The sequence below is a fragment of the Pelophylax lessonae genome (genome assembly GCF_965119305.1).
Source record: "Pelophylax lessonae genome assembly, chromosome: 1".
Taxonomy (NCBI): Eukaryota; Metazoa; Chordata; class Amphibia; order Anura; family Ranidae; genus Pelophylax; species Pelophylax lessonae.
In genome coordinates this window covers 408,331,859-408,358,179 of record NC_138768.1, presented here as the reverse complement: position 1 = coordinate 408,358,179, position 26,321 = coordinate 408,331,859, and the positions used below count along the sequence as shown (strand labels likewise).

Genomic DNA, 26,321 nt, shown 5'->3' with positions numbered 1-26,321 from the left:
AAGCGCTTTGCTAGAAGGTGTCTGTTTATAGAGTCCCTGCTAAAGAAACTGACAGTACCACCCATGGTGGACTCTCAGGTTTCCAGGTTGAATAAAGCCACGCTCCTTCCTGTGGAGGACTCTCCATCCTTTAGGACTTATTTGACAAGAGAGCTGAATATCTGGTACGATACCTTTTCACTATGGCCCGTTCCATTCTGTGGCCCGTGTTTGCCATACCCTTGGTTTCACAGACTTTAACGGAATGGGCTAAGCTCCTGCGCCAGGTTTTGGAAGGTGTACAACCTCCTCCTGACCTGACGGAGCTGGCAGACCAGTTGGTCCAGGGGTTGCAGGATCTCTGGATGGGGCCCCCTTAGCCTGCAAGGGTGTCCCTCTCAGCAGTGACTTTACGCCGCATGATATGGCAGCAATACTGGTCTGCGAACCAGGCCTCCAAGAAGGTATTGACTGATCTCCCTTTTGTATGAGACCGCTTGTTTGGAGCTTCCATGGAGGAGATCATTAAGGATCTAACAGGAGGTAAGAGTACTCTGCTTCCACAGTCTGCCAGGAATATAGAGACTCGTCGTAAGTGTGGTCCTTACTTCTCGGCCCATAAGTGGTCCTTTTGTCCTTCGGGATCTAAACACCAGGGATCAAAATCCACCCGTAAAGCCGCAGCGGGTTCTAAGAGGCCCTGGCTGGGTAAGTCAAAAGCGGGCCCCTCTGGGATGGCAGACAAGCTTGGTTCTGCCTGAAGGGGCACACTCACCCGTACTTTGGTTGGGGGGATGTCTTTGCTTCTTTACGGATCCATGAACCTCCTGGATTCAAGACAAATGGGTCCAGGAGTTGATTCGGTCTGGGTTCAAGATCGAGTTTCGGTCCTTGCCTCCAGCATTTGCTTTGCAGTGGGCGAGGAGCACTATCAATTCATGGCATTACCCTTTGGTCTCGCCTCTGCTCCTCAGGTGTTTACAAAAGTGTTGACCCCGGTTTTGGCTTTACTGAGGTAGGAGGGGATTGCTGGGGTACCTGGATGATCTCCTTTTGCAAGCCGAGTCTCCGAATGTCCTGAAGACAATCTGGACAGTTTAGTGCGAACTTTGCAAGAGTTCAGATGGAAACGGAATTTCCAAAAATCTGTTCTGGTTCCATCCACAAAACTGGACTATCTGGGCCTGACCCTGGACACGACTTTATCCTGGGTGTTTCCTCCTGAAGGTGAAACTCAAGAAGTTGCAGGATGCAAGATGGCTCCTGCTATCCAACTGGCGATCATCCCTCAGGACTTGCATGCATGGGCTGGGGCTGATGGTCTCCACCTTCTCCACCTGTTTTGCCTGGTTGGCTATGTTTAGCCTTTGGGAAGTGTGTTTTTTCTTGCTGTGTTATTCCCACCCCTCAAATTGACACTGCTTTGGGACGTTCCATCGGTCAAGAAGATATGGAGCTGTGTCTATCAATGAACGAAAGAGAAAACTGGATTTTTGTCTTACCGTAAAATCCTTTTCTGTGATGTTCATTGATGAACACAGCACCCCGCCCCTTTATTGAGTTGGTTTTTATGTTCTTCTGACACTGCTTGTTACAAAACTGAAGTCCTATAGCAGGAAGAGGGAGTATACCCCCTGGGACTGCCCTATAGGCGTGGTCAAATTTTTTCCTGCCTAGTGTCCTACTCCTATGGAGAGCAGCATAAACCCATCGGTCAAGAAGATATGGAGCTGGTGCTTTGTCCATCAATGAACATCAGAGAAAGGGTTTTACCGTAAGACAAAAATCAAGTTATTCATAGTATGATTGATATGATCTTTAAAGAGACATTGTTGTTAGTATACATTTATTCTTACAATAAGGTCTCTTTATTACACTTGTACTATATTTATCAGCCTTGCCTTAGTTTATCCAATCTTTGTTCTCTTGCAGAGCTAGATTCTTCACTTCTGGTTGTGTCAGATGTTTGCCCGCTGTGATTCCACCTATTAGCCACTATATAACTAGTGTGCCACTTCAGAAATGTATGGTTACACTGATGATGTAACAGCTAGCCAGGGGAGCCACAGCCTGCCACAGGGAGATGCAAGTATCCAACACACCCAGAAGTATTGAATGCTGAAAATTTTTCTGACAGCATTAGCATTCAAGACATTGAAGTTTGAATTTACCAGAGGCGCTAATTGTAAATATATTGCATGTTTTGTCAAACGATACATGTTTCCTAACAACTGTGTCTCTTGAAGACAAACCTGTTACAGACCTCAGCAGTTCAGACTGTGCATATAATGAAGCTATTTTACAGAAAAAGTTCAACTTTGCATATAACTTCAGTGCCTGTATCACAAGATACACTGATTGTTTTGACAACTTACCAACTGCACATTTGTTTCCTGTAGGTAAATATCCAGTCCTCGGAATGGCATCGCTCTATTCTGTTGCCTCAGTCATGGCTTGGCTTCATGGGAAGGACATATCATGCTGTGCTTCAGGTATGTTTATGTCAAAAGAAAATGCTGTGTGTGTATATACACCATATTACCAAAAGTATTGGGATGCCTGCCTTTACGCACACATGAACTTTAATGGTATCCCAGTCTTAGTCTGTAGGGTTCAATATTAAGTTATTCTACCCTTTGCCGCTATAACAGCTTCAACTCTTCTGGGAAGGCTGTCCGCAAGGTTTAGGGGTGTGTCTATGGGAATTTTTGACCATTCTTCCAGAAGTGAAATTGGTGAAGTTATGCACTGATGTTAGAGAGAAGGCCTGGCTTTTACTCTGTTCTCTAATTCTTCCTAAAGGTGTTCTATCCTGTTGAGGTCAGGACTCTGTGCAGGCCAATAAAGTTCCTTCACCCCTAACTCCGTCATTGATGTCTTTATGGACCTTTCTTTCTGCACTTGTGCGCAGTCATGTTGAAACAGGAAGGGGCCATCCCCAAAATGTTCCCACAAAGTTGGGAGCATGAAATTGTCCAAAATGTCTTGGTATGCTGACAGCGTAGGAGTTCCCTTCACTGAAATTAAGGGGCCAAGCTCATCCCCTGAAAAACAACCCCACACCATAATTCCCCCCCTCCATCAAATGATTTGGACCTGTGAAAAAAGCAAGTTTCATAAAGACATGGATGAGAGAGTTTGGGGTGGAGAAACTTGGCTGGCCTGCACAGAGTCCTGACTGCAACCTGATAGAATACCTTTGGAATAAATTAGAGCGGGGACTGCAAGCTAGGCTTTCTCGTCCACATCAGTGCCTGACCTCACAAATGCACTTCCGGAAGAATGTTCACATATTCCCATAGACACACTCCCACATCTTGTGGACAGCCTTCGCAGAAGAGTTGAAGCTGTTATAGCTGGAAAGGGTGGGCCAACTCAATATTGCACCCTACGGACTAAGACTGGGATGCCATTAAAGTTCATGTGCGTGTAAAGGCAGGGATTCCAATATTTCTGGTAATATGTGTGTGTGTGTGTGTGGTTGTGTGTGTATGTATGTATATATATATACATACATACATACATACATACATACAACTTACAGGCTGAATGTACAATGTCCTTTAGATTTACCAATTAACGGTGTAGTTCAGGGGCCTACCCAAGCAATATATTCAATTATTATCCGGTCAGTTAGGCCCTTGCACTATGTGGCAGTAGATAAATCGAAATGAATTTGTGTAACCTCTATAACCAACTTCAGGAAGGCATGACATTTTCATGCAGGTTGATACTCCAGTAATTACATTACTGATACTTATTTTTAAAAGTAAATAGAGAACTGTACCTTGACTGTTTAGATGCAGTTGAGTGCACGAGTTTATTTTTGCCTTGGAATCTGATATTTTGTTACTAGGAGCTCTTTTGTCGTAGCCTGTTTGCCTTTTATATTAAGTTGAATAACATTGCAAGATTAGGAGTTTTGAAAAGTTTGCCTTATAATTGGTAGTTCATTCTTTTGTGTGCTCAAATATACTTTATCATGAATTGGGGGTGCCACTGCTGACCTCTTTGAAAATGCTAGTTGTAAGGCTGTCCTGCTGAAGTTTTAGTTCTGTTGCTTTCCGAGTCTGTGACCTGGTACAAGTATAGAGATTAGGAATTTTGATACTTTTCCGACACTCACTTACAGCATACCTATTCTGGGTCAGTGACTGAAAAGTGTTGATGCCAGGCAGGTAACATTTTCCAAAGAGGTAGAGCAGGTAGCCCCATACTATTATCTTTATCGTGATTTTGCTGTTTATTTTTATTTTTTTCTAGGGTAGGCAGGCTGAGCTAGAGATGCAGCTGAAACATGGAAAGGACGACCCACAAGAACTCCAGTATAAAGCTCACACAGCATGGCTCTGGTATGGAGCAGGTTATGGGTTCTTATGTCACCTAACAAGATAGTCCAGTTATTGTTGTAATTCTAGAAGTTGGCAAATACAACATTTTCAGACCCGCACCTTTTTTCTTGATGTCATGCAAATAGCATCACTCCTTCGTATGGAGCCCAGACAGTCTTTTTGCTGTCACTTTGTTCTAGTGTTTGATAAGTGCGGGGAGAGTACTTAGTAGCTCTCTCCAGTTTATATTGCTATGTGTGTCTTTGTTAGAGAGATTTCTCTTCACCTCCTGTTTGACAAGGGTCGTAAAAAAACAAGGACTAAGGGGAAACTTCCCAACAGTTACATAGACCACAATAACTTTATTTTTAGTAGGTTAGTGAAGGGTTAGAACCTCTGTGGGGAATTTATTGCTTTCTGGATCCATCCCCAAATTCCTATCAAGCTATCAGAAAGAACAGGAACTAAGGGCATATATCCCCAAATCAATAGAGACAACAATAAAAACCCAATGAATGTTGCAACCCTTCCCCACTCTAAATCCTAAAAACTTGCAATCCAAAATAAACAAACATTTTTTTTTGCTGGAGTAGAGGCTTAGACATTTTTTTTTTTCTTTTGAACATTTTGTGTTTCATGACAGTTTGTAATTTTGTATTTCAGGGTAAGAGATGCGCTGACTGATGTAATAAGATCTGCTATAAAGTAAGCTATGTACCTCTTTAAAATGAGCTACTAACTTGTTAATCCTCATGTATCCACTTACAGGGGAGGCAGGCTAAACTCTTGTTTGCAGTTAATGGGCAGGGTCTAACAACTAGGCATCTCTCCAGTTATCTACTGTTTAAGCATCACTGCTGAGTAACTCCAGGGGTACCACTGCTTAGAGGGCACATTTTCTTTTAACAGCCTGCCTCATAACATCTGACTAATGCCTAAAAGCAATGCAGATGCTCCCAAAGCGGTTCTTTGCCCTATTTGTAAAAAGTCAGCAGCTACAATGGAGAACTTCTGGTGGATCATTGTGGCGATCTGAAAGGAACTGGGAAAGGGTGTCTGTCAAAACCAAGTACCCGCTCCCCCCTCCAAAAAAAAAAAGTGCTAAAAATAAAAGAGGAAGGGGCGAGGAGGGCATAAAGCCGAATTTCAATATAATAGAAAGCACCTGCAGCAATTCCCCGAGGCGGTGAACGGTCGGTGCCTGGCCTGTAGTGTCTTCCCAGCACTCAAGAAAACATGTAGGTAAAGGAAAGCCGGCAGCTTGATCTTCCGCAATAAATACATTTAATAATCCAAGTGTGGTACAAAATAATACAGGGCTGACGTGTTTCATGGATTAATAAATGTGTTCATTGCAGAAGATCGAGCTGCCGGCTTTCCTTTAACTACATAAAGCAGAACTTCCCCTTTAAGGTGATAACTCCTACAATATTAACATGGGCTTCCATATAAAAAAAAATCCTGATTCCAGGACTTTCAGGTGTTCATGGACAGTGTATAATGTTGGATGGTCCATTGGTGTACAAACGGTTATCAGTGGACATATCACAATTAACAGTTTAAAGGTCTTTAAAAATGCAAGTTTAAATACAACCCATAGAAGTTTACATTTTACTCTTAAATGGTGCAGTTTTATTTGCCATGAAAGCAGGGCAATTAAGATTTTAGGGAGTGCTTAAGTGAGTTCTAAACAAAGAGATTTCATGCTAAAGTTAGCATTGTTCCCATCTCTTTCTTTTTACAGAGACAGCCCTGTGGTAAAGGGGAATGCACTCCTAGCTCTCACTGGCCTAGCTGTTACAGTCTCCAAATATGAAAGTAGTCTTCCATCAGAAACTGAAGGTGCCCCAGAGGTGCGTGTTTGTGTCTTTGTTTTTATGCCTTCTTTTTGTTCTATATGTTTTATTAGGAACAATTCCCTGGAGTTTCCAGGGTCTGAAGTACTATTAACAACACCTGGTGTGGACAAGCCTTTGATTCACACATATGTGGAAACATGTGCAATTAGCATGTGTTCTCTGACCAACATATATGTGTGAACTTAGGCTTTAAGTACATAAGCACATGTTGTTTGCAGAAGTGATTAATTATTTTAGATCACCAAATAATAAGCTCCAGAGGAGCTATGCATCCTGATACATATCATGTAAAAAACCCAAGAAATGCCTCCGATCCCAAGTACTTCCCACCTTTGGCCTCATAAACCTTTAATGTTACACTGACACTTAAAGTGGTTGTGAAGTCAGAATGCATCAAGATAAAAAAAACCTTCTGTGTGCAGCAGCCCCCCTAATAGTTACCTGTGCCCATCTCGATCCAGCGATGTTGCAGAAGTGTCTCGGCTGGCCGAGAATTTCCCTCTTCATTGGCTTAGATGGCAGCATGGCGCCATTGGCTCCCGCTGCGGTCAATCAAATTCAGTGAGCCAACGTCCCCCTCCCGCCGCCTTCCGCCGCTCTGCCCGAGCAACCAGTCGGCGGACGTGCTACCAGTAACCAACCTGCTTTGATTCGGCTTTGATCGGGTCTCTGATCAAGTAATTCGGGAGCGAAGTCACAACGTCACTTCCTGTTTACTCGGCTGCTAACGGCGTTCATTTAAAAAAACTGACAGTATTCAAAAATGCTGATTTCGGTGTTTTGAATACTTTGACTGCCTATTAATGTAAACATCCCTTGTGACAGCAGTAAAAGTACTCAGATTTTTTTTTAAGGAACATTGTTAAAAAATAATTAATAGGAAAAAAATAAAATAAATTTAACCACTTAAGCCCCGGAAGATTTTACCCCCATTCCGACCAGGGGGTATTTTACGACTCGGCACTGCGTGACTTTAACTGACAATTGTGCGGTCATGCAATGTGGTACCCAAACAAAATTTACGTCCTTTTTTTTCCCACAAACAGAGCTTTCTTTTGGTGGTATTTGATCACCTCTGCGCTTTTTATTTTTTGCGATATTAATAAAAAAATAGCGAAAATTTTGCAAAAAAATTACATTTTCAACTTTGTCTTTTAAAAAATATCCAATATACTCAATTTATGTATTTTTTTTTGGCCAAAATATATTTAGCTACATGTCTTTGACAAAAAAAATTCAATGAGCGTATTTTTATTGGTTTGCGCAAAAGTTATAGCGTCTACAAACTATGGTGTAAATACTGAAATCTACGCAGCTTTAATTTTTGACTGCCTATCTCATTTCATGAAGTGCTAAAATGGCAGGGCAGTACAAAACCCCCCCAAACTACCACTTTTTGTAAAGTAGACATCCTAAGGAATGTTCTGAGAGGCATGTTGAGCTCATTGAATATTTCATTTTTTTGTCACAGGTGTTTGAAAAAATTTTTTTACACAAAGTTGTCATTGAAATGATATATTGCTCACACATGCCATGGGTATATGTGTAATTACACCCCAAAATATATTCTGCTGCTTCTCCTGAGTACAGGGATACCACATATGTGGGACTTTTTGGGAGCCTAGCTGTGTACGGGACCACAAAAACAAATCCCCACCATCAGAATTTCAAAGGGCGTACATTTTTCATTGCATTTTCTCACTACCTCTAACGGTTTAGGAGGCCCTGAAATGTCAAGATACCACAAACCCCCCCAAATGACCCCATTTTGGAAAGTAGACCCCCCGAGCTGTTTGCTGAGAGGCATGGTGAGTCCATGGAATATTTTATATTTTACCACAACTTTTGGGAAAATTACTATTTTTTTTTTTATTTATTTTTTTTACACAACGTTGTCACTAAAAGATAAAATTCTCACACATGACATGGGTATATGTGGAATGACACCCCAAAATACATGCTGTCACTTCTCCTGAGTATGGGGATGCCCCACGTGTGAGACTTTTTGGGAGCCTAGCTGTGTACAGGACCGCGAAAACCAATCAACACTCCCAGGTTTTCTAATGGCGTAAATTGTGCATGTCACCTCTGCACTACCTGTCACAGTTTCGGAGGCCCTAAAATTCCAAGATAGCACAAACCCCCCCCAAATGACCCCATTTTGGAAAGTAGACACCCCAAGCTATTTGCTGAGAGGCATGGTGAGTCCATGGAATATTTTATATTCTGCCACAAGTTCTGGGAAATACATATATATATATATATATTTTTTTTTTCACAAAGTTGTCAGTAAATGAAATATTGCTCACACATGCCATGGGTATATGTGAAATGACACCCCAAAATACATTCTGCTGCTTCTCCTGAGTACAGGGATACCCCATGTGTGAGACTTTTTTGCAGTCTAGCCGAGTACAGGTCCCCGAAAACCAGTCCCCGCTTTCAGGCTTTCCAAGGGCGTAAATTGTTGATTTCACTCCTGACTACCTATCACAGTTTCGGAGGCCCTAAAATACCAAGATAGCACAAAACCCCCCCAAATGACCCCATTTTGGAAAGTAGACACCCCAAGCTATTTGCTGAGAGGCATGGTGAGTCCATGGAATATTTTATATTTTGCCACAAGTTCCGGGATATATATATATTTTTTTTTTTTTACACAAAGTTGTCAGTAAATGATATATTGCTCACACATGCCATGGGTATATGTGAACTGACACCCCAAAATACATTCTGCTGCTTCTCGTGAGTATAGGGATACCCCATGTGTGAGACTTTTTTGCAGTCTAACCGAGTACAGGACCCCGAAAACCAATCATCGCCTTCAGGCTTTCCAAGGGCGTAAATTGTTGATTTCACTCCTGACTACCTATCACAGTTTTGGAGGCCATGAAATGCCAAGACAGCACAACCCCCCCCCAAAATGACCCCTTTTCGGAAAGTAGACACCCTGAGCTATTTGCAGAGAGGCATGTTGAGTGTTTTGCAGATCTCACTTTTTGTCACAAAGTTTTGGAAATTGAAAAAAGAGGAAAAAAAATGCATTTTCCTTTTTTTTCTTCATTTTCCAAAAAAAAATGAGAGCTGCAAAATACTCACCATGCCTCTCAGCAAATAGATTGGAGTGTCTACTTTGCAAAATGGGGTCATTTGGGGGGGGTTTGTGCAATCTTGGCTTTTTATGGACTTCAAAAGTGTGATAGGTAGTAAGGAGTGAGATCAACAATTACGCCCTTAGAAAGCCAAAAGGTGCGCATTGGTTTTCCGGGTCCTGTACGCGGCTAGACTGGCAAAAAGTCTCACACATGGGGTATCATTTTACTCAGGAGAAGCAGCAGAATGTATTTTGGGGTGTCATTTCACATATACCCATGGCCTGTGTGAGCAATATATCATTTACTGACAACTTTGTGTAAAAAAATAAAACATTTTCCCGAAACTTGTGGCAAAATATAAACTATTCCATGGACTCACCATGCTTCTCAGCCAGTAGCTTGGAGTGTCTACTTTGCAAAATGGGGTCATTTGGGGGGGTTTTGTGCTATCTTGAAATTTCAGGGCCTCTGAAACTGTGACAGGTAGTCAGGGGTAAAATCAGCAATTTACGCCATTAGAAAACCTGAAGATGTGGATTGGTTTTCGGGGTCCCGTACACAGCTAGGCTCCCAAAAAGTCTCACACATGTGGTATCCCTGTACTCAGGAGAAGCAAAAGAATGTATTTTGGGGTGTCATTTCACATATTCCCATGGCATGCATGAGCAATATATCATTTAGTGACAACTTTCTGTAAAAAAACAAAACAAAAATAATAATTTTCCCGAAACTTGTGGCAAAATATAAAATACTCCATGGACTCACCATGCCTCTCAGAAAAAAGCTTTGGGTGTCTACTTTTCAAAAAGGGGTCATTTGGGGGGTGTTTGAACAGTCCCGCCTTTTTTTGCTCAATCTTAGCCACACATCACCCACTCTTCTAACCACTTGAAAACCAAGCCTTTTCTGTGCCTTTTTGTTTACATGAAAAAATATTTTTACTAGAAAATTACTTTGAACCCCCAAACATTATATATTTTTTTAAAGCAGAGGCCCTATAGAATAAAATGGTGGATGTTGCAAATTTTTTTGTCACACGGTATTTGCGCACAGATTTTCCAAACGCAATTTTTGCGAAAAAAATACATTTTTTTTTAATTTATTGCACAAATACACTATATAATTCCAATTTTTTGGTAAAATTTAAAAGATGATCTTATGCCGAGTTCATAGACACCTAACATGACATGCTTTAAAAATTGCGCATGCCTGCGCAGCGGCAAAAACATACGTACATTTTTAAAAACCTTTAAAAGTCTCTACAGGTTACCACTTTAGACTTACAGAGGAGGTCTACTGCAAGAATTACTGCACTCGATCTGGCGATTGCGGCGATACCTCACATGCATGCTGCAATTGCGGCTTACATATGACACTAGACCACCGCTTGCGTGCGCCATTGCGCGCAAGCACCGGGGGAAGGGGGGGGGCTCAATTTTTTTTTTTTTTCTTTTGCTTTTTTATGTTATTTTGACACCTTTCCTTTAATTATTTTTTTTTTTTAAATCATTTTTATTGTTATCATAGTGAATTTAAATATCCCCTATGATAGCAATCTGTGGTGACAGGTACTCTTTTTTAAAAAAATTGGGGTCTTTTAGACTCTAGATCTCTCCTCTGACCTTAACGCATCTGACCACACCAAAATTGGTGTGATAAAATACTTTCCCAATTTCCCAATGGCCCTGTTTATTTCTGGCGAAACAGAAGTCATAAAATGCTCGTAGCCTCCGGCATCTTAGGCCATAGAGATGATTGGAGCCATTCTCATCTCCAATTAGCTCTATGGTTAGATAATTGAACCACCGGCTGCACTCTCGGGTTAACCGGTGGGACAGGAGAGCCCGAGAAAAACCACGGAAGGCTGCGGAAGGCGGCGGTGGGGGGGGGGAGGCCCCTCCCACTGCATGTAAAAGCAGTCTAGCGGCCAATTACCTGCTAGGATTGCTTTTACATGTAAGCCGACCGCTGGCTGTAAAAAACGATACCAAGATGATGCCTAAATCTGCAGGCATCATCCTGGTATAACCACTCAAAGTCCAGCAACGTACCAGTACATTGCTGGTCCTTGTTTGGCATATGGCATATAGGTTTTTTTTTTTTTTCATGCAGCCTGTGGGCTGAACGGAAAAAAAGAGAACCTATCAGAAATCAGCACAGGAATAATGCGTAGTATTACTCATCATTAACCGCCCAAACAACCACCCACTGAATTTAATGATGGGTATACACGACACTATCCACGTATACCAAAATAGGATTTTAACTGCAGTGCTGAAATCAGAAAATCACCACAGCTGCTATCAGCAAAGGTATCCATATATGCTGAGCGCAAACGCTGTTTGTGTCAGAATATATAAAATCAATGCGTGGTAGCCGACGAGTACCTGCAAGAGAAACAGGTCACAAAAGAATGAAAAAACAAACAAAGGACATTGAAAAAAGTATAGTAGGAAGGAGTAGAAGGACATATAAAATTACTGACACCACAACAGTTTTTGGATTCTTTTATTTTTCTTTCTAACTGTTCCTTTATTTCTTGATTTGGGACTGCGATCTTCTGCGATCTTCTCTTCCAGCTTGGGTCTCTCAAAATGTCGATGGACATCCAACATCCTTCGAGACCCTGTGTTTGTGTGCCCTACACTGTGTCGTGCTGTACCCTACGCTAATAATCCACTAGTGTATGGTAGCGCTCGAAACATTCCCCGATGCAGAGACCAGGTTGGTCAGGACATTTGGGACAATAATAGCAGGTGTCACGCCTAAATCCGCGCTTGCTACAGACACGACATCTTCTTTGGGGCCATCTTTGGGTAGGGGTACTCGGGAGGACATGTGAAAAATGCCTCTCATGCAGCCGGCTCACTGCATCTGGAAGGGGAAGTTGGGCAGGCATGCCTCCTGGGTACAGGTAGGCAAGGATGATCTCTTCCTGGAATTCCCGGAAAGATCCAGTTCGTCCTGACGCCCTGTATAGGACAAAGGCGTTCAGCATAGCCAATTGGTATAGGTAAACAGACACTTTTTTGTACCAGCGTCTGGCTTTACGGGCAACTAAATACGGCGCCAAAAGCTGGTCGTTAAGGTCCACCCCTCCCATATTAAGGTTATATTCGTGGACACAGAGGGGTTTCTCCATAACGCCAGTTGCCGTAGGAATTTGGATCGTCGTGTCTGGGTGAAGGGAGGACAGAACATAAACATCCCGTGTATCCTTCCACTTCACCGCAAGCAATTTGTCCGTTTTCAAGCAGGCTCTCGCCCCCCGACTAAGACGGGAATCTACAAGCCGTTGGGGGAAGCCCCGGCGATTAGGTCGCACGGTGCCACATGCGCCAATTTGTAAATCGAGAAGGTGACTAAATAGTGGCACGCTTGTGTAAAAGTTGTCCACGTACAAATGGTACCCCTTTCCGGATAAGGGTGACACCAAGTCCCAAACGATCTTACCGCTGCTCCCTATGTAGTCTGGGCAGTTGGGGGGCTCCACACAGCTATCTTTTCCCTCATAGACCCAGAAACTAACTGTATAGCCTGTGGCCCTGTCACACAATTTATACAGTTTGACCCCGTACTTGGCACGCTTGCTGGGGAGGTACTGTTTCATAGCAAGGCAGCCAGTAAATTTAATCAGGGACTCGTCAACGCAGACAACTTGTTCGGGGGTAAACAAGGCTGCAAACCGCTGATTGAAGTGGTCTATGAGGGGCCGAATTTTGTGGAGCCGATCGTATGCAGGGTCTCCCCGAGGACGACAGATTTCATTGTCGATGAAATGCATAAATCGCAGAATTTGCTCATATCTCGTCCTGGACATAGAGGCAGAGCACATGCGCATATGGTGAACTGGGCTAGTGGACCAATATAGCCGCAATTCACTCTGTTTAGTTATGCCCATGTGGAGGGAAAGGCCCAGAAAGATTTTAAATTCGGAAACCGTTATAGGTTTCCAGCCGAATTGTCTGGCAAGGTGTGAATTTGGGTTGGCGGCGATGAATTGTTGTGCATATAAATTTGATTGATCCACAATAGATCTGTAAAGATCTTCCGTGAAGAACAGCTCAAAAAAGTTCAGGGGCGTAAAACCAGCTGTCTCCACGTGGATTCCAGGTTGGGCGGTGAATGGTGGAAGTACTGGCGCTGTAGTATCAGTGGGTTGCCAATTAGGAAATGCCAGCGCATCAGGGAGGGCACTATGGGCTCTACGGGCCTGTCTTCGAATACGCGGTGGCTGCGGGCCACTACTTGTGCTAGCCACCGCACCAGCTTCAACTGCACTTAGGGGACTCGCCACGTCACCAGGTCTTACTGCAGTGCTGGTTGTACTAGGTCCAGGTTGTACTAGGCCGCTGGCGCTTGCCAGGTCGTCAGAAGGATGAGCGGCACTAGTACCCACACTCTGCTCCATACGAGCACCCTGCGATTCCTGCATCTCAACAACTTCAGAATGGGGTCGGGTACGCCTGGGTCTAACAGGGACCCATCTGTCGTCGGAGCTATCTGTCAGGGAGCCGCTGCTGTCATCAGGTTTATATACTGACACTAATTCGGTCATTGTAGCTTCCCCTTCGCTATCAGATGACCCGGTCAGCATATAACTGAGAAGCTCTTCATCACTGTACGAACGTTTAGACATTTTGGTAACTAAATTTACCCGTACAGTGATGCGACTCACAGGTAATAAAAGCACCTGGTTGTCGAAGATTATTTCAAGCGCTACAAAAAAAACTGCTAATGCTAGCAGGGATCAGGCCTGACTCTGCTAACACAGCGGTTTTGTGTCTTGTGTTTTTTTGCAAGTGACAGTAATCTATTGATTACTACACTTGCCTGGGTGAAAGGGTTAAACGCAGGTGCTGGCCGGAATCAGTACTGATCGTGCAAACACCGCGTTTTGGGAACCCTAAACTATGGGGGCGCTAGTATAGTTCTGATCAGATCAGATATTGATCTGTTCAAACATTATACTAGAAATGGAAGTGTATGTGCGTGCGTGCGTGCGTGTGTGGTAATCAAGGGGTTACTTCTAAACTATGCGCCGGGGATCTGGGGGGGGTGGCGGGGACCCTAAACCTCCTTTGGGAAAGAAACTAGCTCGCTAGCGCAACCTCAAGTCACAATGACACCAATACAAAATACAGTAAAAACAGTATATTATGTGTGTATTAGTGCTAATGTGACAGAGGGTGTAGGGGTTAACGGGATGTGATCAGGGGGGGATCAGGGGTTTAAATCTTTATTGGAAGGGACTGGCGGGTATCCTAAGGATAAAAGGAACGGTGGCAAGCGCTAAACCTGGTCACAAGTCACACTTATACGGGTATATAGAAAATGCTATATACTGTATACAGTGTGTGTTGTGGCAGGGGGTGTAGGGGTGATCAGGGGGGGATCAGGGGATTAAATCTTTATTGGGCGGGTGGCGGGGACCCTAAACCTCCTTGGGACACAAACTTAGTCGCCTGCGCTAATTCTGATCACAATGACACTAATACAAATATACAAAAACACTGTATATTACGTTTGTATTAGTGCTGATGTGACAGAGGGTGTAGGGGTTAACTAGCGGTGATCAGGAGGGGATCAGGGGGGATCAAGGGCTTAAATCTTTATTAGGGGGGGGTGGGGGGTAATTCAAGTGGAAAAAGGGGGGTCGCAAGCGCTAGACCTGACCACAAATCACACTTTTACGGGTATATAGCAAAATGCTATATACTGTATACGGTGTGTGTTATGGCAGGGGGTGTAGGGGTGATCAGGGGGGGGGTCAGGGGCTTAAATCTTTATTGGGCGGGTGGCGGGGACCCTAAACCTTTTTGGGACAGAAACTTAGTCGCCTGCGCTAATTCTGATCACAATGACACTAATACAAAAATACAATAACACCGTATATTGCGTTTGTATTAGTGCTGATGTGACAGAGGGTGTAGGGGTTAACGGCGGTGATCAGGGGGGGGGGGGGGTCAGGGGAGAACAGTGGGTTAAATCTTTATTAGGGGGGGTGGGGGGTAATTTGAGTGGAAAAGGGGGGGTCGCAAGTGCTACACCTGTTCACAAATCACACTTATACAGGTATATAGGTAACTGCTATATGCTGTATATAGTGTGTGTTGTGTCAGGTGCTGTAGGGGTTAATTTGGGGGGGCGATCTGGGGTGAAATGTGCCTATCTAGCTGTGTGTGGGTGCTTGGTGCAATTACTCACAGTAAGATGTGCTCTCCTCTCACGCTGGATCCAAAAAGACCGTTGTGGGGGGAGGGCACATCTCCTCTAAGCCTGTGTTTACATTTCACAGGCTTAGAGGGTGATCTGATTGGGCAGGACCGATCAACAGGTCCAGACCAAAAATGATTGGCCTGGACCTGATGACTGATCGGTTCTGAACCCAATCGAGCCATCGGTGGCGGCGGGGGCGCGCGGGAGCGTGCACAGGGCCGGCAAAAAGTGCTGACGTAGGCCTACGTCAGTTTGCCTGGCCGGGGCTGAGTGCCGACGTAGATCGTCGTGCGCCGGTCGTAAAGTGGTTAAAGCGCCCCCATTCCTGTGACCTTGCGCTCCAAAAAAAATGCATACGTAAGTCCCACCCGCAAGTGTAAATGGTGTTCAAATCACACATGTGAGGTATCACCGCGATCATCAGAGCAAGAGCAATAATTCTAGCAAAAGACCACCTCTGTAACTCTAAACTGGTAACTGTTTAAAATTTTTAAAAGGTCGCCTATGGAAATTTTTAAGTTCCGCAGTTTGTTGCCATTCCACGAGTGTGCGCAATTTTAAGCAGTAACATGTTGGGTATCTATTTACTCAGCGTGACATCATCTTTCACAGTATAGAAAAAAAAACTGGGCTAACTTTACTGTTACGTTTTTTTTAAATTTAGTGAAAAAATTGCGTTTGAAAGACCACTACGCAAATACCGAGTGACAAAAAATATTTAAACGACCACCATTTTATTCTCCAGAGTCTTTGCTATAAAAAAATATATATAATTTTTGGGGATTCTAAGTAATTTTCTAGCAAAAATACTGATTTTAACTTGTAAACAACAAGTGTCATAAATAGGCTAGTGGATAAAGGAAAGACAGTTTTAACACAGTATTAAATTTGTAAAGCACATCTAATGGGCCTGTTCTTCAAATGTGGAGTTTTCTACAAAGCGAAAAAAGCAAAGTATGGTGGGGCCAAAATGCAATAAATAACAGATCATTTGAGGTAAAAACAGATGACAGAACTAAAATGGCTTATGTCAGAGATCAATGTAGAATCATTTGGTATGAAGGAGCATTAATAGGCAGACATAATTTGTGAAGATGTAAGAAGTTTTTTTTTACGGAGTTTAGAGCTAAAAATACTAATTGAACCATTACATTAAAATCTCCAGCTTTAAGTAGGCAATATTAGGTTTATCAATTTAGATTCAAACAAAATGCTTTTAAGATCTCTGACATACGGTGCCTTGCGAAAGTATTCTGCCCCCTTGAACTTTGCGACCTTTTGCCACATTTCAGGCTTCAAACATAAAGATATAAAACTTTAATTTTTTGTGAAGAATCAACAAGTGGGACACAATCATGAAGTGGAATGAAATGTATTGGATATTTCAAACTTCTTTAACAAATAAAAAACTGAAAAATTGGGCGTGCAAAATTATTCAGCCCACTTAAGTTAATACTTTGTAGCGCCACCTTTTGCTGCGAATACAGCTGTAAGTCGCTTGGGGTATGTCTCTATCAGTTTTGCACATCGAGAGACTGACATTTTTGCCCATTTCTCCTTGCAAAACAGCTCGAGCTCAGTGATGTTGGATGGAGAGCGTTTGTGAACAGCAGTTTTCAGTTCTTTCCACAGATTCTCGATTGGATTCAGGTCTGGACTTTGACTTGGCCATTCTAACACCTGGATATGTTTATTTGTGAACCATTCCATTGTAGATTTTGCTTTATGTTTTGGATCATTGTCTTGTTGGAAGACAAATCTCCATTCCAGTCTCAGGTCTTTTGCAGACTCCATCAGGTTTTTTTCCAGAATGGTCCTGTATTTGACTCCATCCATCTTCCCCTCAATTTTAACCATCTTCCCTGTCCCTGCTGAAGAAAAGCAGGCCCAAACCATGATGCTGCCACCACCATGTTTGACAGTGGGGATGGTGTGTTCAGGGTGATGAGCTGTGTTGCTTTTACGCCAAACATAACGTTTTGCATTGTTGCCAAAAAGTTTGATTTTGGTTTCATCTGACCAGAGCACCTTCTTCCACATGTTTGGTGTGTCTCCCAGGTGGCTTGTGGCAAACTTTAAACGACACTTTTTATGGATATCTTTAAGAAATTGTTTTTTTCTTGCCACTCTTCCATAAAGGCCAGATTTGTGCAGTATACGACTGATTGTTGTCCTATGGACAGTCTCCCACCTCAGCTGTAGCTCTCTGCAGTTCATCCAGAGTGATCATGGGCCTCTTGGCTGCATCTCTGATCAGTCTTCTCCTTGTATGAGCTGAAAGTTTAGAGGGACAGCCAGGTCTTCGTAGATTTGCAGTGGTCTGATACTCCTTCCATTTCAATATTATCGCTTGCACAATGCTCCTTGGGATGTTTAAAGCTTGGGAAATCTTTTTGTATCCAAATCCGGCTTTAAACTTCTCCACAACAGTATCTCGGACCTGCCTGGTGTGTTCCTTGTTCTTCATGATGCTCTCTGTGCTTTAACCACTTTACCTCCAGCCACTGTGCTGCTACTGCGGCACAGTGGCTCGTTATCGTCCAGCGGCGTAGACCTATGTCGCTGGACTCCTCCCCCTGTAGGCGGCGCTCGTGCGCCGCCGGAGGCGCGCTCTCGCTGTTTTCATTCACAGCGGGAGTCGGGCCAGGGGAGGAGCGGCGGCGATCGCCGCCGCTCTTCCCAGATCGTTGGGGAATCTAGTTTGGAGATCCGCCCGCCTGTGTAAACAGAGCAGGCGGATCTCGTAAGTGACAGGGAGTGACAGATCGGAGTGTTCAGCATAGCTGAACATCCGATCTGTCCCTGGCTCACTCAGTCACCTCCCCCCCACAGGTTAGTAAGCACCAGGCATACATTAACCCCTCCCTCTCCAATAAAATTAACCCCTTCCCTGCCAGTGTCATTTTTACAGTAACAGTGCATATTTATAGCACTGATTACTGTAGTAATGTCACTGGTACCCCCAAAAGTATCAAAAATGTCAGTCAAGGGTACGATCTGTCCGCCGCAATGTCGCAGTCCCGCAAAAAAAAAAATTGCAGATCGCCGCCATTACTCGTTAAAAAAAAAAACACCAAAAATGACAGAAATCTTTCCCTTAGTTAGTAAACGCAATAACTTTTGTGCAAACCAATCAAAATATGCTTATTGTGATTTCTTTTACCAAACATAGGTAGCAGAAAACAAATTGGCCAAAAATTAACTATAGTAAATATTTTTACATATTTTTTGGGAGGAATTTCATATAAAAAAATGTTAAAAATATTGTTATTTTTTTCAAAATAAAAGCTCTTTTTTTTGTTTATAGCGCAAAAAGTAAATATTGCACAGGTGATCAAATACCACCAAAAGAAAGCTCTATTTGTGGTAAAAAAAGGACGTAAATTTCGTTTGGGTACGGCGTCGCACGACCGCGCAATTGTCAGTTAAAGTCGCACAGCGCCGAATCGCAAAAAGTGGCCTGGACGTAAGACAGCAAAATCCTCCGGTGGTAAAGTGGTTAAACGGACCTCTGAGACTATCACAGTGCAGGTGCATTTATACGGAGACTTGATTACACACAGGTGGATTCTATTTATCATCATTAGTCATTTAGGTCAGCATTGGATCATTCAGAGATCATCACTGAACTCCTGGAGAGAGTTTGTTGCACTGAAAGTAAAGAGGCTGAATAATTTTGCACGCCCAATTTTTCAGTTTTTTATTTGTTAAAAAAGTTTGAAATATCCAATAAATTTCGTTCCACTTGATGATTGTGTCCCACTTGTTGTTGATTCTTCACAAAAAATTACAGTTTTATATCTTTATGTTTGAAACCTGAAATGTGGCAAAAGGTTGAAAAGTTCAAGGGGGCCGAATACTTTCGCAAGCACTGTAGGTCATGGAAGCCTCTAACTTTGAAAAGTGTAGCATATTGTTCTTAAGCCTCACTTGTTACATCACTTGTACATCCTTATCATGTAGGGTATTGACAAATGACTTCCACTTCTGCTTGTCTTTGGATAATCATGTGACTGTACCCCTTAAATGTGTGAAGTGCTGTAATGACCACCCCTTCAGAATATCATAATTTTAAGGCAAGTGCAGGTTTGCTAGTTGGATCTTTCATATACTTCAGCATGTGGTGTCCTCTACTTGATCTTAAAGTACAATTTTTCCATTTAAGATACAGGAGACCTTCCAAGACTTATATTAAAGTATGTCTATTTGTCCAGGTCACCTTCTGTCAACTGGTAAACTGTAGGGGCTTTTTAAGGACTGGAATAGTACAACTGGACTGGAGTAAAATGTGGTGCCTATATTTAAAAAGGGATCAAAGTCTTTACCAAGTAACTTTAGATCTGTTAGTTTAACTTCCATAGTTGGGAAGATACTGGAGAGTTTAATAAAAGTTTACATAGATGAGTTTCCCCTTGCTGGAAAAGAAAATAGCCAACAGACAGCATGGATTTATGAAAAACAGAAGTTGTCAGACAAATCTGATTTCTTTTTATGAGGAGGTAAATAAAACCTTAGACAAAGGAGTGGCTGTGGACGTAGCATACTTGGATTTTGCAAAATCATTTGACACAGTTCCCTACACACTGCTAGTGTGTAATATAAAGTCTACAGGCTTGGAAAAAGATAGAAGACCAAATTCAGATAGTAGTGGTTAATGATGCATACTCTGAATGGTCTAAGGTTATTAGTGGTGTACCCCAAGGTTTAGTGTTGGGACCCTTCCTTTTTTACATTTATAAATATAAATATGATATAGGGTCTGGGATTAAAAGTACCATTTCAGTCGTTGCAGATGACGCCAAGCTTTGCAGTGGAATAACGTCCTTACAGGATGCCTCCAACTTACAAGCCGACCTCAATGCACTGTTTAATTGGGCAACTATGTGGCAAATGAGGATTAATGTTGATAAATGTAAGTTATGCACTTGAGGGCTAGGAATATGCATGCGGCATACATACTAGGGGGGAATACAACGGGGGAATCAGTGGTGGAGAAGGATCTGGGTGTTCTGGTAGATCATAAGCTTAATGCATGCAATGCCAAGCTGTGGTTTCTAAAGCAAGCAAAGTCCTTTCTTGTATTAAGAGAAGCATAGACTCCAGAGAGAGAGATAATAATGTTTCCCCTGTACAGATCATTAGTAAGACCTCATCTGGAATAAGATGTTCAGTTTTGGGCACCAGTTCCCAAAAAGGCTATCAGGGAACTTGAGAGAGTGCAGAGAAGGGCAGCCAAACTGATAAGAGGCATGGAGGAACTCGGCTATGGGGAACGATTAGAGGAACTGAATTTACTCTGTCTTGAGAAGAGGTGATTAAGTGGGGGATATGATCAACATGTATAAAAAAAAAAAAAAGTGGTCTACATAGTTAACTTGGTGTTGAGTTATTCACTTTAAGATCATCACAGAGAACAAGTGGCACTCTTTACATCTGGAGGAACGGCTATTTTTTCTCCAAATACGGAAAGGCTTCTTTACAGTAAGAACTGTGAAAATGTTGAATAGACTTTGTTAAGAGCTGGTTCTGTCCAGTTCAGTAGATTGGTTTGAAAAAGGCCTGGATTCTTTACTAAATGTACATAACATAACTGGTTACTAACATTTATAGGTAAAGTTGATCCGGGGATCATTTAATTGCCTCTTGGGGGATCAGATCAGGAAGGAAATTTACCCCTGCTTTCACGGATTGGATCATGCTTTGCTGGGTTTTTTTGCCTTCTTCTGAATCAACTGTGGGTATAGGATTGTGTATATAGAATTGTAAAAAAAAGTTTTGTTTTGTTTCCCCTTTTTATTGGTTGAACCAGATGGATTTTGTGTCTTTTTTTCAACTGGATTAACTATGTAACTTAACCTGAGCCATAAAGCAGTGCTTACAATGGTCTTGGTACATTGATAGTATGGTTTGGATGTTGTTTTTGTGACATTTCTTTCTTTTCTGAGCCAAATTTAATGGTATCTTCATTAAAAGTATCTGATAGTTCTTGGCCATCTTTTTTTCCCCCCTTTGTTTCTTTTGGCTGACGTTCAGTTTTATTTCTCTGGAAAATGTATACAAAAGTTCTATCTCCTGCGCATGGCAAGGAGTATGGGTAAATAAAGCTATATCTTCTCCAAAGTTATGATCCTACTGGGTTACATTGGGCCCCCTGATAAACCTGAATGAAGCATTTATACACCACTACTTGATGACAAGGTGGAAAAGCACTGTGGAATTATTTAGTAAAGTCGAAATGTTTCGTTTTGGACATGTAACATACACAGTAAAGGTGAAGTGGAAACTTCAAACTATATAGGTCATAGAGCAGACGGTAATGTGCATGTAAGTTTGGCTCAGTCAAAGGCCTGCCTTAGGCAGGCCATACATGATGCAAATCTCAAAGGATCTGTCGATCGATAAACAAAAGCGGCGCTCACATACAGCATGTGAGTGTACCATCAATGAGATTCGAAAATCGTACTTCCAAACACTATTTTTTATGCCAGTATGGGAAATGATGCAATGTTGTTTTGACCTTTTAACCACACCTCTACTGTGATACCAACTGTATTCACAACAGGTTTCTTATGTAATAGATTATTTAGAAAGGTCCATTTAACATGCACAGACATTTGTGTTTATTCCACTTTACTTGCAGACATGTCTGCACCTCCTGTATGAAGCAGACTTGCTGTACCCTTTTTTCTGCAGTGAATGAGGTGTAAAACACTGCAGTAGGTCATTATTGGCTGCTTTCTTTTTTTTTCCTGCCATTGCTTAAAAGGTGTGAAAGGTCCATTATACATGCACATACATTTGTGTTTATTCTACTTTTCTTGCAGACATGTTGGCACCTCAGCAGACTTTGCTGTAACCTATAGTATTTCCTGCATTATTATCATTATATGTTGTAGACGAACAATCGTTCCTGTGTTTATTTCGCTATCTTTTCCTTCCGGTTCAAACTTTTTGGGAATCATGTGTTTTGTTAGGTGAAATCATACAACTCTCCCATTAATGATACGAAATGTGGCCATTTTTCGCAAAAAAACCCAACAGTTAATTTTGGCAGTCGTACGCAAATCTTGTGTCGCACATATCACACTAACGATATGAAAGACGAGCAATTTTACTTTTGATTTGTATTTTCATTTGAAATTCGCATAGTGTATGTCGTGTCTTAGGTTGCATGCATTCGCTTTCTAAATATTAAGACTCTTCTAGGATGAACTGGTTTCTGTTTACCTGCAGATTGGACCTGATATCCTTCCCACCCAAGCTTGGATTTGTATGGTGCTGGACACTCTTCTTATTATTGTCAACAGTCATTATTATCCTAAGGGCAGAATCTTTCCTTGGTTCCAACAGGTAAGTTTGCTGTATATTTTGAAAAAAAAAAATCAAAGTGTGCCCACCATTTTACTGCTTCTGTTTTCACTAACTTTTGTATGTTAATCATAAAGCATTTTCATTTTCTGTAGCAGCTAAATTTCAAAGTTCCATAGAAGTTTGTCTTTTTGTACCTGGCAAAAGGGCAAATTTGCACAAATATTTTCTAAATGTTGTGTCTATGTAAACCTTCTTTGATAAATTGTATGGAGTATTAGTCTTGCAATACTTTATGATTCAGACTGAATAACAACTTGGGATTAATTTATTAGGAAAGCTATAATGAATTGAAAGAGGAGGCATTATCTGAGATAGACTTTTATTATATGCATCTTGATTGGTAAATCTTTCCGTTAGTGGACTGCATTAGCATGGCAGCAGTTTAAAACATACCCCTGACCAGGTCTAAGATGTACACATTTAAAACCAGCAATTAAAACATACCTGTATATCAAAATCAATCCAGATCATCACTACTTTAACTAAAAAAAATGTAGATGTTACCCATAGCATCCAATCAGGTGGCAGGCAGCTTTGTGTCTGATAAAGTTAAATAGGAAGTCTGCAATATTATTGGCGTCTGTACACAATCTAGTGGCTCCAGTCCTATTTCAGTTTTTACTAAAACCAAGAAACCAAGAATTGATTTTAGATTTAGACTTTGGGTGGCCACTGTAATTTGAATGAAATAACATAATATAGCAAAGCAGTTGTTAACTTATTCAATTTACATGCATCTTAATGTACTGCAAAGGCTTTTTCATGATACTCAGCATTAGCTATACTTTTAGAATTTAGACTACCCCTTTAATGCCTAATTTGATGCCTTGCCAGTCTGAGAAGTGTGGTTTGCAGAAAATGAGTTGGCAGCTTTCCACTAGGCTCTGGTGGGAGAACGTAGAAGCAGATGGCTTATTTCCTATAGGGGGTTAATTCATTTTAATGAACAATACCCAGACATAAATAACAAGGAAGACAAGTCCCAGGGCTCTCTGGTTCAAAAACATCAAGACACTAAGCACCAAGAGGTTCGTATTTCCTACAATCAAAAAGCACATTTATTCTAGTGCTGGGCTGGATTTCATTCAACACTATTTTACAATTATGATCATATTTAATCCAGAAAGCCTCAGTGGTAATTTCCTGATCCTCTTTCCTGCGATTATTTCCTCAAACCATAATCATATCGTTTGTTCCTGCATGTTGTTCATTTTAAAGAATTTGAAAAGGAAAAATTAGTACTTTTTTTATTTAATGCTATGATCAGTGAACTGTCACACATGACCAAACTATCTGAAGCATAGGTATCTGTGCTGCCAAGGGAAAAGGTTATTAGCTAGTCTGAAATTTGTCACCTGATAACTTGTTCACCCAAGATAACAGTGATACACTGTTGGTCTTTGTATTACACATAGGCATGTGCATTAATGGGAAATAAGCATGGTTATTGGGGGAAACCTTTGACCGTTGTTGAGTATCAATGGATCACAATCACAAGAAATAAGCCGCACAGCTTGAATGAGAGATTTCAAAATTTCATTACTGTCTATTAGTATGTGAGACTCTGCTCCATGAATATGGACTGACGGGAAAGTGGACAGAGATGACTTCATTATTGTGCTACTACTCCCTCATCCCTCATTGGCAATGTAGTTGGCTGGGTGTGTGTTTTGACCAAGCTGTGTTTCTGTAGTAGAGATCAGGGATCGGATTATGCTGGCAGGAGGGCTTGCATCACAAAATTGGCTGCACAGATTTACAGATTCTTTGGCTGGTGAAACAGTTCATTTACATTATTTTTCACATACTGTGTATGTGTGTGTGTGTGTGTGTGTATGTATATATATATATATATATATATATATATATATATATATATATATATTTAGCTGCCTGCTTTAAGTTGAAGCTGAAGGCCAGGAAAATGGCTAAATGTATAATTGAAGTGCATAAATAGGATCATTTTTAATTGTCAAAAGATTTGTATTGTTGTCTATGTAGTTCTGAAATGTACACAGCAGCTCTGAAGCACAGCACAGCACAGTACAGATAGTCTGGAAACATGACTTTAAAGTGTTACTAAACCCAGGACCCTGCATTCACTATATCTGGTCTCCCACAGTACACAGAACATGGAAATGCAATAGTTTTGGTAAATATAAACTCCTAAATCCCTTTTCTCATCAGAAGTATATAGCAGTCTTGGGACTTCTGTCAGTGTCTGGTTAAAGCTTGTAGAAGGAGTTTTTATTCTCCCCTGATTTTCCTATGAGGCTGCAGGACCCCGGACCCTCTGTCTGGACAGTGCTGATTGGTCCTGTGCTGTGTTGATCACATGCGCACTCCCAAGAAAAAAAAAAAAAACGCTCTAGAAATACACACCGAACTTAGCATGTGCAGCTTGTCCTCTAGCCTTTGCTCTATCAGGAGATGGATTGGGGAACGTGGAAGAAGAGGGGGTGGATCAGAGAGGGTCGGATCAAACAGTCTTTTTACGCAATGCAGAGGATTAACCCCTAGGTTCCACAGTGAGTGTAACAAGCATGCTTTACAGCATATACAGACTGATTTTAATGTTGTGGGTGTAGTAACACTTTAAGCCATTAAACTACAGTTAAAGGGAAACTACACTTTGTAAACACTCTTTGACTAGGCTAATATTTTAAGCCAGGACATCAAAATAATCAAGTTTTTTAAAAAATGAGTACCTATTTTATTTCCTACTAATTTATTACCACTTGCTGCCGCTGTACAGTGGGGAAAATATCTTTTGGATCTCCTGCAGGTTTTGTAAGTTTGTCCACTTACAAAGAAATAAAGGTTCTAAAATGTTTTATCATAGATGTATTTTAAATGATAGAGACAGAATATTAATCAAACATCCAGAAAAAAAAAACACATAAAACAAATGCTATACATTAGGTTGCAATTCAATGAGTAAAATGAGTATTTGATCCCCAAGCAAAATATGAGTTAGTACTTGGTGGAGAAACCCTTGTTGACCAGCACAGAAGTAAGACATTTCTTGTAGTTGGTGACGAGGTTTGCACACATCTCAGGAGGGATTTTGGTTCACTCTTTACAGATCTTCTCTAAATCCTTAAGGTTTCTTGGCTATTGCTTGGCACTTCAAAGTTTCTATAGGATAAAGGTCTGGAGACTGAATAGGCCACTCAATGAACTTAATGGGCTTCTTCTTGAACCTGCCCCGTTCAGGGCTGAAAAAAAGCCCTGCACCCATGATTTATTTTCCCCACTGTATTTAGATGGAGGGGACTTCAAATGGTTAAAACAAGTTTAAGGCTACAGCCATGAGCTTGGTGCCTTTTTTTAAAGCCAGCAATTGTCTTTAGAGCCACTCAGTCACTTTTAAGGTATTGAGAATTGGGTTCCCCCTGCTGATGACTGCAGTGGGTCCCATGCTCTCCTGTTCCTCCGGGAAGCGAAGGGCCACTTTAACGTGCTTC

At 41.7% G+C, this 26,321-nt stretch overlaps 1 protein-coding gene across 1 annotated transcript in view; it reads left to right on the top strand.

The window, feature by feature from the left end:
• Positions 1-26,321, top strand: part of FOCAD (focadhesin) — a 333,165-nt gene that overhangs the window by 220,466 nt on the left and 86,378 nt on the right. Inside the window, exons 22-26 of the mRNA XM_082243972.1 lie at positions 2,379-2,471; positions 4,243-4,331; positions 4,974-5,015; positions 6,055-6,163; positions 22,717-22,833. Coding sequence (XP_082100098.1) covers positions 2,379-2,471; positions 4,243-4,331; positions 4,974-5,015; positions 6,055-6,163; positions 22,717-22,833 — 450 coding nt within the window. The remainder of the gene's footprint in view (positions 1-2,378; positions 2,472-4,242; positions 4,332-4,973; positions 5,016-6,054; positions 6,164-22,716; positions 22,834-26,321) is intronic.